At 41.5% G+C, this 15,345-nt stretch overlaps 1 protein-coding gene across 9 annotated transcripts in view; it reads left to right on the top strand.

The window, feature by feature from the left end:
* LOC119732391 (protein polybromo-1-like) overlaps positions 1 to 15,345 on the top strand; it is a 70,147-nt gene that overhangs the window by 41,032 nt on the left and 13,770 nt on the right. For 8 of the 9 annotated variants that reach the window (XM_038205876.1, XM_038205875.1, XM_038205870.1 and 5 more), the window contains 6 exons: positions 36 to 196; positions 2,187 to 2,359; positions 4,075 to 4,406; positions 6,806 to 6,859; positions 12,087 to 12,203; positions 14,484 to 14,745. In XM_038205876.1, coding sequence (XP_038061804.1) covers positions 36 to 196; positions 2,187 to 2,359; positions 4,075 to 4,406; positions 6,806 to 6,859; positions 12,087 to 12,203; positions 14,484 to 14,745 — 1,099 coding nt within the window. The remainder of the gene's footprint in view (positions 1 to 35; positions 197 to 2,186; positions 2,360 to 4,074; positions 4,407 to 6,805; positions 6,860 to 12,086; positions 12,204 to 14,483; positions 14,746 to 15,345) is intronic. The other variant, XM_038205873.1, reaches the window with a different exon arrangement.

Here is a 15,345-nt window from a genome sequence, read left to right as displayed (position 1 = left end):
TGTGCAATTGTCTACTCTGTTTTTGTTTTTTGCAGGATGTTATCGTTGAAACTCCCACAGAAGAAGACAAGAACACATACTTTGAGCAGCTGATATTTGAAGGTCATGTCTACAAGCTTGGAGACTGCGTGTACCTGAGATCAGACCAAGCTAGGCCGTTCATCGCCCGCATTGACAAAATATGGAAAGATGCCAAGTAAGCAATCCATGTAACAAGTTTATTCTAATTAATGGTTGACAGAAAGTTATGGCATTAAACTTAGCAGGAAAATTATACTGGTATGTATATATTTAGAGCTTATTTAATAATTGTGCTTACACAATGTATAGCGCTTTCCATCGTATCGACAATCTCAAAGCGCTTTACAATTATTACCCCGTTAATCAGGCCACAGGACCATGCAGCAGCCGATATCAGCGCACATTCGGGTCTCGACCCTCACAGGTACCCATTCATACTCCTGGGTGGAGAGAGGCAATTGTAGTTAAGTGTCTTGCCCAAGGACACAAACACCATGTTCCTGGTACGTTTTGAACCCATGCTCCTTCGTACACGAGTCAAACACCGTAACCACTGGACCATGGCGTTCTACACCCATGGAGATTTCTATCATTGTGGCATGGTTTTAAAACAAATTTTTCCTTTCATGTAACATTTAACATGCTCTTTGATGTGGTATTGCTTATGGTCTCAGTAAAATGGATGGACACTGAACACTGCCATGTGATTTCTAAACCCTAACTCCCTAGGCACTTTTGCTAGGATGTAACCTCAATCCTGCAAAATCCTCCAACTGCCTCCATGTAACAATTGCGTACAGCTTCAGTCCTGCAAAATCCTCTGTTATTTCTTGAATTTGGTCCTAGGAGGGGTGACCACTGCCTCAATCCTGCAAAATCCTCCGTCAATCACTGTAAATATGTTGAGGCAGAGCCAATGACATCCTGGAGCAGTGCGGAGGATTTCAAGTATAATCTATGCCAAAATTTAAGCTCGGCTGAGCATAAACAACACAAGGTCCAGCCCAAAACCTTGACACGGTGCATCTTCCAAAATCGGCCACACATTTTTGCCATATAACCTCAATCAAGCAAAATCCTCTATTTTGCAAAGATGATTTGGGAAGGTTAGGGTTAATAATGCCTTCCCCAAAACAAGAAAGTTTTAAAGTTTTTGTCCCCACGTCTTCTTGATCTTGGACGTGAACGTGGCTGGTGTTAGTTTACTTTTTTCATCACAATCAACAAAAGGTTATCTTTCCATAAAAGGCTTCCTTTTTTATTACAAAATTATTTCATTAAAGCTATAGTCCATCCTTTGCAGCTATCCAATAAGTAACTGATGTAATTATTGTTGAAAAACATACTTGGTTGGAAGATAGTAAGGGGACTAAACTCCCTGTGAAATTATTCCTTCTGGCAAGCTGTCATTTTGAAGAAATCAACAAGAGAAGGCCTTTCCAACGGTGCGTCTTAACCCTAACCCTCCAGGGTATGTTTGCTAGAACCCTGCCAAACGTAGCAACATGCAACACTTGACTAAGAGCCAAGCCTGCCAAATGTAGCAAGATCCATCAGGGGAAAAGTCTCAAGGCAACAATGCCTCAGAGTCCGTGGTCACCCCACGCAGCAGGATACAACTGTGGCATTGTTCAATGGGACTTAGCTCTCATTGTTTCAGAGCTGGCCATTCATGCACTGGTGTTGGTAGCTGAATGCATCAAAGTGCACCAGTTCTTTTCCACCTGATGCACTGTGCTGCGTCTGGCAGGGTTAGGGTTAAGACGCACCGTTGGAAATTTTCATTAGTATTTTGTTTTTTTATTCGGCGAAGCGCGTGCAAGCGTTGACACGAAGCACACGTCGGATCGGTGCGCGACATCGCGTAGCTGCAATCGGCTCAGTGAGAACGTGTCTCGGACACTGAATTCAGGCCCAATTCAAAACATGATTCAGCAACTTTTGATTTGAAATCAAGATCCTAGAATGTTGTTTTTCTCTGAAGCTGAAGCTGAGCTGAAACTTCATCAGGTTAGTTGTTCAGCACCTTTCTTTAGATTTTGAGCACTTTTGTTGCTTCAAACGAACAAATGCACAAATTACAAATGATGGACTATACCTTTAACCAAGTGTAGTTGAAAAATGGTTTCTGTGTTATTAAAATCATGAAACTTTACTTTTGGTAGTGGAGACCCTTGGTTCAACGGCCCGTGGTTCGTGCGTCCATCGGAGACGGTTCATCCCCCGACTCGTCTGTTCTACAAGAACGAAGTCTTCTTGAGTTCTATTGAAGATACTAACCCCATGCGCAGTATCTGCGGCAAGTGCCACGTCATGCTGTATAAGGATTACGTCTCTAGTAAGTACAAGCCGTCAAGTTGGGTGTGGTAAGGTGCTGTGTACTCATAAGAGCTGTATTAAATTACTAGAGAGATATCTCCTCATTCTTACGTGCGGAAATACTTGAAGCTGTCCTGCACGCAGACATTTTGATTTCATGAGCGTGTTCGTAGAACATTGTGAAATTAGATGGAGTTAATTTTGAAAGTGTACGCTAAATGCAACGCGCAAGTCGAACATACGCAAACAACCTAAGCGTGTCATTACGGTTAAAAAAACGTCACGGCAAAAAGCATCTGCAGCGGTTTGCGCCAAGCAAAATGAAACGCTTAATTGCTGATCGTGCGTTTCAGTTTTTGGCATATCGGCTTTGATAACGCACCTGTATAGAATATAAACGCAGATATGCAAATAGCCGTACAAAAGCCGTAAACACAATTTTTAGTTTTCCATAGGTTTGTGCACAAACATGGATGCGTTCAGCAGGCATCACTTTGTACATCAAGCCAGTGCTCTAGTAATTTAATATAGCTCTATGTGTGTACTGTAGTTTTATTGCACCTCCCAACTATTGAGTTTCATTATCAAAAGTGGAAAAATTCTATGGGAATTCCAACACATGGAATACATGTGCAAAGGTTTGTTTGTCGTGAAGGTTTTAGTGTGGTACCACCAGCAACCTCACTTGTGATCACTACTGTTGCATAGTTGGGACTCTGGGAGCTAATCTTGGGATGCTGCGACTTCATAGTACTACTGCAGTGGTACATTGCAATGGTACATGCACCGCTTGTGTAGGATGGCTACATTTACTTCCCAACACATTGGACTCAACCACGGAAAGAAGTCACATTTGTTTCATTACAATCTTCGTAGTTCTCACGATAACACTCTCCTGGGCTACCCTTTTCGCCGTACCAAAGTTAGCTTTGGGGATCGTGCTTTTGTTAATGCTGCCCCTACACTCTGGAATGCCCTCCCGATTCACATTAGGAGAGCTAACAGTGTTGATAACTTCAAGTCTCTGTTAAAAACTCATCTTTTTAAGTTGGCCTTTTACTGATTTTATTGTTACTTCTTTGTATTTTAACATGTGAAATGGTGGGTCGTTCTAAGCTCCTTGCGAGTAATTTTTTGCTGTTACTTTTTATTTTTAATGTGTGTAATAGCACGTCATGGTACATTTTATGAGTGTATTTTCTTGTATTTTAATTAATATTTTACTGTACAGCGCATTTGAACAAAATCATATTGGAATTTGCGCTTTATAAGTGAATAAATTATTATTATTATTAAATTCATGAGGTGAAATAACAGTACTGCAGGCTAGAGTATAGACCTTTATCATGCTGCCACCATTTCAGTCATGTTCCCTGTATCCAATAACAGTACTGAATGATAATGTTTTTTGTGCTAAAAGGAACCAGACTATTTTCCTTCCGGCCTCTCTTTGATTATGTTGATTTGAATGGGGAAAAATCAAGATGGCCGTAACATGATAATGGTTTATTTGATGTGCAACTTGCATGGTACTCTGAAGAATTTTGACGTGCCACTCAGTTTCAGATCATACACAAGATACACTTGTGACTGGACTTGTGATTTGCTTGTGATCCGACTTGTGATGGACACAACTACGACACTGCCAATAACACCAAACACTTGTTTGTTTTATTTTCATGAACTGTTCGCTTGTTTGGTCATGCTGGCTTCACAATCCTTTCCTCCCGGCAGGTCGTCCGACAGAATACGCCGAGGCCGACATCTTCGTCTGCGAGTCCCAGTACAAGGAGGCCGAGCGGCAGATCCGTAAAGTCAAGAGCCTCAAGCGCTACTCCGTCTCCAACAAAGTCATCGACGACGAGGTCTACTTCTTCAAGAAGCCCATCACGCCCTTCAAGGAAGCCTCCCCGCTCCTCCAGCTGGCCTCGGAGGACAGCGAGGAAGGGGAGGCGGAGAAGGAGAAACCGGGAGTGGAAGAGGATGACGACAAGACAGTGATCTTGACCACGGAGGAGGAAACGGAAGCTAGCACAGTTCTGGCTACACCTAAAGAAGTTCCTAAGGTAAGTCTAGTCAGCTGCAAAGGGTGACGTTAGACAGAAGAACTGCTCGGACCATCGCAAGTAGATTCAAACGTATTCACGCGACGGCAACGCCTGACGCTCACGTGAAGACGCTATGGCTATAGCTTTGTGAACATGATTCGGGTCGTGCAAGTCATGCGTGCTTTACGCGTGAACTTTACGCGGAACAGTACACGCACACGCTGTGTGTCCTGTCCACGGTGCTCTCAAAAGTGGTAAGAACTGTCTTTGTTGGCGCACGGCGCCCATAGCTGCAACATGTACATTTTCAAAAGCTTTGAGAGTGTTGCTGGCCTCATAAACACTTGTGATACGAGGTCAGATCTTCATACGCTGACTTTGCCAGTCTGCCATATCGTCACTGTTTTCACGAAGAGCCGCACATGTGGATGTTGAAGAAAAAACGTTTTCAAAATAATCGCCAGAGAATTTGCTCCCATTTTAGAACCGCAAAAAATACTACTTTGCAGCACCTTTATGCAGTAAGAAAACATTCACATGATTTTTTGAAAGGTAATTTTTTTTGGTAAACCCAGTAATTAGAATCAGCACAATAGTTAATTAGCCAAAATTAATTAGTTAAGATGTGTTCCTTGGTGAAAATGAAAGTCCATGTTTCCCACATTTATGCACCTTTCTGTTGAACGTGTTTTTCCAAATGGGAGGAGCACAAGTATTTCGCGCGTGCAACTTATAATGTAATAAAGATGTGTGGCTCTTCGTGAAAATGAAAATGTCTCTTGACCTACTTTTACGCCTTTCCGTAAAATGCAACCTTTCTTGAAAATGTCAACACATCAGCTGCCATGATTTTACAGGATGCTTTAGCCTGTCATTCACTAACCGTCCAGTAAGGTATTTCATAATAATTTGGTAGTTTTGTTTTTTGAAGTTTGCAAATGTTGCATATTCCATTTAATCTTGCTTATCCTTGTTGGAATGTTTGAATATACGATCAAGTACAAGGCAGAATACTTGAATTATTCAAAACTGCACAGCCCTACATTGCAGAAACTGATCAGCAAAAGCTCCAAACAGAATGATGGTCAACTGGAATACTTTGCCGAATCATTTTGCACACAGATCCCTTGTAAAATTCCCATGTAGTAGAGGACAATTTGTGTTGTGCTCTGTCAAAAAATATTGTGTTTGTTCTCCAATTTGTAGTCAAGAATATGGTGTTTGACTCCCTTTGTATCATTAAATGTCTTGTGAATATTTCTCTCTGTCGGCTTTTTGGGAAATCGTGTAGTTTAGAACACCTCATATTGTACAAGTTCCGTTCATAAGTCACAACCCCGGCCTCTTTCCACAAACTTAAGCTGGTTGATATTGAACATGGTATCTTAGAAAACTATTTAAGATGATGCCAAAGGCATAATGTGACTGTGCCTGCTTGTATCATCGCCAAATGTTATGGGTGTTAAGTCCCAAAACGTAAAAGTGTCTTTTGATTCTCTTATATCTTTTCAAGATCACGTTCTCATTTTTGTACGCTTTCATGTATGTGTAATTGGCCCAATTACTTCTAATGGTCTTTACATGTCTCAAAAACAGAAAACAATTTTCCTTTGAATTTCCATTTTACATAACAGGCAATTTCCATCTTTAGAGAAGCTTGTTGTTCTGCTCCTGGAAAACGTTACGCACTTTTTCCATCATCTAAATGTGCAAAAGCTATCTCTGTTCATTATTAAACCTGATCAGCTTTTCTGGGTTTCTTTTGTATCTGTAACATGTTGGGGGTGCTGTAAACTAATTTCTTTCGGTCTGAAGGTTCAAACAATAAATGCAAGTGACACAAGAATGACGACATTTGGTGTCGTTCAATAGCTGGGTACCTTTGAACGACACCAAATGTTGTCATAATTGACCAAAGTTGACCAGGACAAATTGGCTGACACTGGGTTCGAACCTGCACCCTCTGAAAAACATACCAATTGTCTCCCAATTGGGCTAGTTGCTCAGTAAACCAAAAGGGAAACTGATTTGGTTCACTTTGGATTCATCTGTGGCTGAACAAAGAAAATTGACTTAATCAGGATTTGAACCAGCGGCCTCTCAAATACTTTCCAATTGAGCTACCAAGCCCACTGTTGGCGAGACAGTACCGACATCGCTCAGTTTAACAGAGTTCCAGGTTTTGATCCATATTTGTGTAATTTTCTTTGTTCAATAATCTCTTTATCTTTCTTCCCAAAAACTGTTTTAGATTTTAAGGAACGCCTCCAGTTTCCATGGCCAAATAAAAGTACTGTTTGAATTATTGTTTTGACAAGACCTACATGTAGAAAATTAATTAAATACCCAACTTTTGGGAAAGGGAAATTACTTGTGATGCAAATTGGGAGTTCATGGTGAGTTTTACTGTCTTTCAGGTTTGGAAGGCAAGCCCTACTGTGGACTCTCGGCCATCGAGTAGTCAGAAAGCGGTAACCGAACAATTAATCCTTTCCAGTTTCCATGGTTACGAACCGCCTCTAAATCCATACTTTAACCTTCCCACTCACAGACGTCACCAAAACCTTGATCCTCACTTCCATTTAACGGTTCTAATAAGATTCACATCTGGTAATATTAACCCTAACATTCACAGAACCTTCAACATTTGCCAGAAGGTTTTTGGAGGATTTTGTAGGATTGAGGAAGGTAGAGCCCAGCTACTATTACTTTACTTTGGGCTGGATACCACTGGAAAGTTGAAAGAACATGGCACAGGTTTCTTTGAATGAATGGGGGGTTTTTTTTGGGGGGGGGGGGTAGGATTCAGAAAGGATCCATCAAAAATGCCATGGAAGTTTCCTGTTCTCCTTGATCTTATATGTGAGGCGTTCTGGTAAAACGAGATGAAAATGGGCAAAGGCATAGTGGGGAAACATGCAAGAAACTATAAATAGGGTTGATTTTTTTTTTCTATCTTCAGATTTATTCATATTTGTAATCATTATATGTCTACTACACATATGTTAAAAACTTAGTATAAAAATGTGGAATAAAAGTGTTTTTAAGGGGAAACAATCGGCATCTTTCATTTTCATGAATACTTAACTTGAAACTTTCATGGCCTTTTTCTCAGTATTTTACTTTTTGGACATGTTGATATTGCGAAGTTTAAACAGCCATAACTTGTCAACAGAATGGCCGATTGAAGTGCAACAAACAGTATTGCAAAGAGAAGTTTAATACCTGCAAACCCTCATTTCGACCTCTGCCCAGTTCTGTCTCATTTTGCCAGAACACATCACACATTTGCACTACTGATTTACAAACCCACTGAATAACATTGGATGTAATTCAGCATCGGCATTAACCCTCCTCCCCAATAAAATGTCATACCCAACACGTGTCAGGGTTGTATCTACAACCTCCATTACTACTTCTGTTTGGACCCTGTGCAGAAATAGTTCATTAGTCTGATTGCAACTAGCCTTGATCCTTTACCTAATGTCATGAATTTGGACCTAACTTGATCCCATACTGCAGCCATTCCCAATTTCTGTCAAGATCATTAAGCCATCAAGGTGGTAGAGTGCGCTGTCAAAAAGATTAATCATATCCAGTCTTGGAAATATTGACACACCATCCTCAGAAATCCTGAGCCTACCTTATGCCAGTGTGACCCTGCAAGACCATCACAAGACCAACACAAGACCTTCAGTCTCAAGTCAAGTCACAAGTTATTCAAATGAACTGTGACAAAAGCATTCCTTTGTCATTGTTCTTGTCCTGTTGCTTGTTGCTGGTCTTGTTGCTGGTCTTGTTGCTGGTCTTGTGCTGGTCTTGTTGCTGGTCTTGTGCTGGTCTTGTTGCTGGTCTTGTTGCTGGTCTTGTTGCTGGTCTTGTGCTGGTCTTGTTGCTGGTCTTGTTGCTGGTCTTGTTGCTGGTCTTGTGCTGGTCTTGTTGCTGGTCTTGTTGCTGGTCTTGTTGCTGGTCTTGTTGCTGGTCTTGTGCTGGTCTTGTTGCTGGTCTTGTGCTGGTCTTGTGGCTGGTCTTGTGGCTGGTCTTGTTGCTGGTCTTGTTGCTGGTCTTGTTGCTGGTCTTGTTGCTGGTCTTGTTGCTGGTCTTGTTGCTGGTCTTGTTGCTGGTCTTGTTGCTGGTCTTGTTGCTGGTCTTGTTGCTGGTCTTGTTGCTGGTCTTGTGCTGGTCTCGACTACAACACTGCGATGCACAAGCACTACTGGCATACACAGTGCAGCTGGCATGTATGCTCAGCAATTCTTGGGTAGCAGTACCAAAGTTCCCAAAACAGGATTTGATTAATTTTTGTCCAGTTGATGATGCCCTGTAGCCCCACGGTGACTTTACAATGCTAGCCAGGGATTGGAACCAGTCGCATTAGTACGGGAGCAAAAAAGCAATTCTTTTCTTGGAAAAAGACTACATGTTCCTAAACATAAGAGCCGCAAGAGCAGGTCACAATGCTTGGATGCACAAGTAAGCATGTACTGTACAGGGGGCAGAAAACTTTCCATTCACCCTCACCTAAATGCACAATTTAAGGGTGTTTTCTGTGAGTATGAGGGTGAAAAAAAACGACAGCAAAAATCATCTGCAGTGCCTAGACGCATTTGCGTTTGCTTAAGTTTTCGCAGAGCAAAATGAAATGCTCATTTAAACATCACGTTTAAACTGCTCCATCACATTCTTACCACTTTTGATACCTTTTCAGTCCAAACCAAAAACAAAAAAGATGAAGAGTTAACAAAATTGCAATTGTTTTGTTCTACAGCTATATTAAATTACTAGAGTGCTAACTCCTCATTCTTACGCGCGGAGATACTTTGAATCCTTCCTGGGAGCAGACATTTTGAATTCATGTGCGTGTTTGTAGAACATAATGAAATTAATTGGTTATGGAGTGAATTTTGAAAGTGTACTAAAAATGCAAGGCGCAAATACAACTTACGCAAACAACTTAAGCGCGTAATGACGGTTAAAAAAGTCACAGCAAAATAATTTGCAGCGGGTATATGCGCAGCATGCGTATGTTTGCGTTATTTGCCCAGAGCAAAATGAAACGCTCATTTACTGAATGTGGGTTGCAGTTTTTGGTGTATCGGCTTCGATAATGCACTGGTATAGAATACAAACACAGAACCGTACTGAAGCCGTACTAAAATTCGTGTTTTCCATAGGTTTGTGCACAAACATGGATGCGCCCAGCAGGCTTCATTTGTACAGCGAGTTAGCATTCTAGTAATTTAATATAGCTCTATGGTCATATCTCTCTCGTCACCATTGAGGGGGTACATGTTCTTAATGCACAGAGTCTATAAGCTAGCTGTAATCTCAATCCCTTGTGATTCTGCTCATACATCAATGCGATGTCTTCAATCCTTTTCTCACTCGACTTTTCCTACATGTGCATGTACTAGTGGTTAACCTTCTTCGTCCAATCCTGTGCTTTCTATCACTCTAACCTATTTTTTGTATGATAGAATTTGATGGCTGAGACATTATTTACCAAAACTGCATACGGCAGAAACAAAACAAAAATGATACCAAAAATAAGAAAACTGCAAAAGTGTTGCAGTAAATGCACTGTGGTGATATGTGTGGAACTCAAACACTACAGATCCATTATGCATACTAAACACCGCAAAAAATGAAAGTCCACACTCATTGGAGGGGTCATAATTTTAAATCTGATCATCTTACGATAACGTAATTTATAGCTTTGGGGAATTTTGTTAGCTACATTTTGATTCCCCGTTTGCTACCAAAGACTGTAAATTTATTGTCCAAGATTGACAAAGGTTTGTGAAAAATGATGCAGTTTCGAAAGTTCAGTGCCCGAACAAAGCGCGGGTAATTCAATTTGCGTGCTCCCATGCATGCAAGCACTGTGTGATCGGTATTCCCTGCCGTTCGTTTCAGTCAGTGTGACATTGTCATGCAACAATTTTCACTCGCGTACTCTTTAAATTTGCAGCCTTTTCAGACTGCATCATTTTGCATAAACCCTTGTCGATCTTGGACAATTACAGTCTTTGGTAGCAAACAGGGTATCAAAATGTTGAGCAACAAAATTCCCCAAAGATCTATATGAATAAAAATATCATAGGACGATCAGATTCAAATTATGACCCATCCAATGTGTGTGGACTTTCTTTTACTGCAGTGTTTATGATCACACTTGAGCATTAACCAATTACGTGTAAGGCCAAAAAAAAAAATAAGTCGATCTCTGGTCAGCGCGCGCGTCGATTTTAATCATGCGCGTCAATCTTTCTTTTTTTTTCAAAATGTTCCGCGGTAGCTCCAACAGCGCCCTCTATTGCCCCACCTCCTCAATTTTTTTTTACCAAAGAGCACCAAGGAATGGGAAACTGCACCAAGGCAAATTATGGAGAGCAACAAGGCAAATTATGGAGGACACCAATGTACATGAGGACACCAAAAAAGCAAAATAGTACCCACCTTGTCTGTACAATCCAAGCTTGAAGAAAAAAGAAAAAAAAGCCACAAAAAAAGAAAAGCCGCGTCCCCGCGTCAATTCCGGAACTTTGGTCTGACCAGAGACCAAATATTTTTTTTTTGGCCTAACCATAAACAAATATGGATTCATATTTGTAGGCAGGACTTGTGCATGGTTTGTGTAGTTAAGCAATAAACGATTGCAGATTCATTCGATTTGTCTGCGTAACAAATGATTGTGTTGTGTAGGACTAGATATGCATGTTTGTTTACAAAAGGCCAAATATGGTCAACGGTGTCAACAGCACTGGACCTTTACTAAGGTATACATAAACAAAGGACAGAATTTATGTTATTTGGTTCCTTTCACTAAACAAAAATATCTGGAAATATATTGCCATCTCGTAGAAACAAACATTGTATCTTGAGTGCCTGAGAATATTGATTGTAACTGATTCTTCTTTTCATAGCCTAACCAGCCATTTCACCAATAATTATGTGATTTTGTTTTTGTCTGACTGTTTATCTATCTGTCTGTCTCATTGTCTTGTGCTCTAATGAGAAACATTGACCAGATATATCGATCTACCAAAATATTTCCTCTTCGCTTTGCCCAAATCAATCTGCTTGAAACTGAAACAGTTATTACGTTCCCCACACTGAGCACATCAGTATTAACATTTTTTATTTCATACTAAAACAACTTGGATTTGGAGATTTTGCATGTTAGATGTTGACATCCTGCGATAATTACATAAAGTGCACGCATCTTTCTTGCCGTAAAAGCAAAACAAACACCCAAACCTCTGTAAAGCCCATGTCAAAAAGGAGCGAAAGAAAAGAACATGGTTTAAGTACTGTAATTTTTTGTATGAGTAACTATCAAAACTGACAGAGTGGGCCATGAAATGTTCGGTATAAATTTATTCAGTTTATTCAGTTTTGAACAGCGCCTCAAGCATCAAATGATGTCCACCCCCCCCCCCCCCCAACTTTTTCCATGGCCATCAATTGCTCCCCTTCCCCCCCCCCCCCCGCCTCCCCCCCCCCGCCTCCCCCCCCCCCCCCCCCCCCCCCCCCCCCCCCCCCCCCCCCCCCCCCGCCTCCTTTCCCCAACCAGAAAAAATCCTGTCGACAGCCATGCTTAACAACCCATACATGAAGTTTCATCATTGTACTAATCAACTTCAGTAGTTTTCACATTTTCTCCTCATGTGTTTTCATGTTTGCTTGTACTTACAGCCCAAGCCTCGCCATGCCAGTGGTTTCATCCTGTTTGCCAGTGAGCAGAGAGCCGACGTTAAGAAGAATAACCCCAAGATGTCATTTGGGGAGATCAGTCGACTCATTGGGAGCGATGTAAGTACCGGTACAGTCAACATGCAAATTAAGTCGTTAGCAATCGCAGGTACCTTTTTATAACAATTCAGTGTTTGGAAAAAAGACAATACGATACGGGACACTTTTTCAGATTAACCCTAACCGCCCTGAATCCTTCAAACTCTTCTTTGTCAAAGTGGAGGAATTTGGAGGATTGAGGTTATGATGTAAGTACAGTCAACATGCAAATTAAGTCGGTCAGCAATTGCAAGTACCTTTTATAACAATTCAGTGTTTGGAAAAAGACAATACGATACAGGACACTTTTTCAGATTAACACTGACCGCCCTGAATCCTTCAAACTCTTCTTTGTCAAAGTGGAGGAATTTGGAGGATTGAGGTTATGATGTACATGTAAGTACAGTCAACATGCAAATTAAGTTGTTAGCAATCGCAAGTACCTTTTTATAACAATTTAGTGTTTGGAAAAAAAGACAATACGATATGGGACACTTTTTCAGATTAACCCTAACCGCCCTGAATCCTTCAAAATCTTCTTTTGCCAAAGTGGAGGAATTTGGAGGATTGAGGTTATGATGCAAGTACAGTCAACATGCAAATTAAGTCGTTAGCAATCGCAAGTACCTTTTTATAACAATTCAGTGTTTGGAAAAAAGACAATACGATACGGGACACATTTTCAAATTAACCCTAACCGCCCTGAATTCTTCAAACTCTTCTTTGCCAAATTGGAGGAATTTGGAGGATTGAGGTTACTTGGCAAAACTGGGTTACTGATTTTGAAGGATGCACTTTGTCAAGGTCTTGGGCCAGACCTTGTGTTGTGTTTTGCTCAGCCATGCATTAATATAGGCCTTGATTATGCGTGAAATCCTCCGCACTGCTCCAGGATGTCACTGGCCAAGCCTGAACATATTGACAGTCACTGCTGCAGGATTTGCAGGATTCAGGCAGTGGTCACCCCTCCACGGACCACATTCAAGAAATAATGGAGGAATTTGCAGGATTGAGGCGATATGCTATTTTTCCATGAGGCCACTTGGAGGATTTTGCAGGATTGAGGCTACATCCTAGCAAAAAGGCCTAGGGAGTTAGGGTTTAAATAAAAAAATCCTAAAATGAACATCCCTAAAAAAAAAAAAAGTTGCTCACACAAACCTGGAAAACAATACTCAATTTATGTGCTCTCTTTGAGTGATCTTAAAGTGCCATTTCCCAGGTTGGCAGCATTGTATGATCTGTAAGATGCACTCATTGAAATCAGAAACAAACAGTGTTCGGACATACAGAACCAGCACAAGTCAGTTCTGAGCTGTCACATGAAGAATGTTTAACCCCTCGGGTACGGGAAGCGGTCATGGCCGCGGCCGCTTATCCTCACTGGAATGCAGTTGCCAGCTGTGGTATACCGTGGCACGAGCCAGTGGGTAGTTCCCACAGCTGCTGCTTTTGTGCAGTCCCGCTACCACACAAAGGCTGTGCAGTCATGCGGGTCACTTGCTCTATGTATGGAGGAATGTCCCCATTACGCCCCATCCTTAAGGGGTTCAATTCCTTGACAAACTCAGGTGACACTTTTGACTGACCACAAATGTGACTGACCACATCTATTAATGTTCAGGTAAAAGGCCAAGTGGGAAAAATAGTGTTTCCTCCCAGCTGTTAAAAAAAAGGAGGGAGGCAGCCTTCCCTCCCCCCCCCCCTCAAGATGGCAGATTTTCCAAGGTGACTAGATAGATCCTTCCATTTTCTTGGTTCTCTTACAGTGATAAATCAAATTAGGTTTTGGCCTTCACGCTGTATAAACACCGTATACTCAGTGTGTTACCTCCCAAGTGAAAGTTGAAAAAAAAATCACTCGGGTGGGACTCAAACTCGTGACCCTCTGCTTTCTAGTGCAGATGTCTTACCACTTGACCACCGAGCTAACGGGATTGGTTTGCTGATACTTATGTGTCCAAGGAGCCTTCACTCCTTTCTACCAGATTTTGAATGGAAATGTATGATTAGAAAAAAAATACAGGGGGAAAAAAAGGCGGGTGGGAAAAAGGAAGCGAGCAAATGAGAAATTGGTTTATTTTTTCTTGTCTGAAAATTTCTCAGAAATTATCTGTTGCCTGACCGTCCATGTAATTTCACCATCTGCAATCATCAATTTTAAAAAACCTTGACCCCTTTCAGAGGTGGTGTTCACTGACCTTTCTGTGACTTCAAAACTGAATCAACGGTTAATTGAATATCTATGGAAGAATCAGCGTGAAATCAACACTTTTTGTTGAATATTCCTTTCGCAAACAGTGGCGACAGCTGCCCTCGACTGACAAGAACCAGTACGAGGAACGCGCGGCGGCCATCGCCGAGGTCAAGGCCATAGAGCGGGCATCCCGAGAGGCTGCCAATCCCCCGGTACCGGGCCAGACCCCTGGCCAAGCAAAGGGCCCAGGCTCCAATACCATCCACATCTTTGACTGCGGCTGGGACGGCTGCGACCATCAGTATGAAGACCAGGAGGATCTGTTGAATCACATCGTGGAGACTGGCGACCATCTCAAGGCAGTCGGTAAGCGCTAAGCACAATTTTCTGCTAACGAGACCTCCATCTATTCCATGGAGTTCGTAAGCAGTAAGCTCACAAAAGGCCCGCTTAACTCAGTGGAAAAAGTTGCTTAAAGCCCGAGTCCATCATTTGCAGCTTTCCAAAAAAGTAACTGGCGTAATTATTGTTGAAAAACATACTGGTTGAAAGATAGTAAGGGGACTAAACTCCCTGTGAAATTATCCTTTCTGGCAAGCTCTCATTTTGAAGAAATCAACGAAAGAAGGCATTTCCAACGGTGCTTCTTAAGAAGCACTGTAGGAAAATTTAAATTAGTTGTTCGTTTTGTTATTCGGCGCAGCGCGCACAAGCATTGGAACGACGCACAGGCGCGCGCCATTGCTATAATTCGTCGGATCAGTGCGCGACATCGCATAAAGCTGCAATTCAAAACAATTCGAAACATGATTTAGCAACTATTGATTTTAAATTGAGATCCTAGAATGCTGTTTTTCTCGGAATATGAAGCTGAAGCTGAGCTGAAACTTCATCAAGTAAGTTGTTCGGTATCCTTCATTAGATTTTGAACACTTTTGTTGCTTCAAACGAACAAAATGCACTAAT

The sequence above is a fragment of the Patiria miniata genome, unplaced genomic scaffold (assembly GCF_015706575.1).
Source record: "Patiria miniata isolate m_02_andy unplaced genomic scaffold, ASM1570657v1 HiC_scaffold_24, whole genome shotgun sequence".
NCBI lineage: Eukaryota > Metazoa > Echinodermata > Asteroidea > Valvatida > Asterinidae > Patiria > Patiria miniata.
Note: the sequence above shows the minus strand (reverse complement) of the source record. Positions and strands in the feature narration are given on the sequence as shown.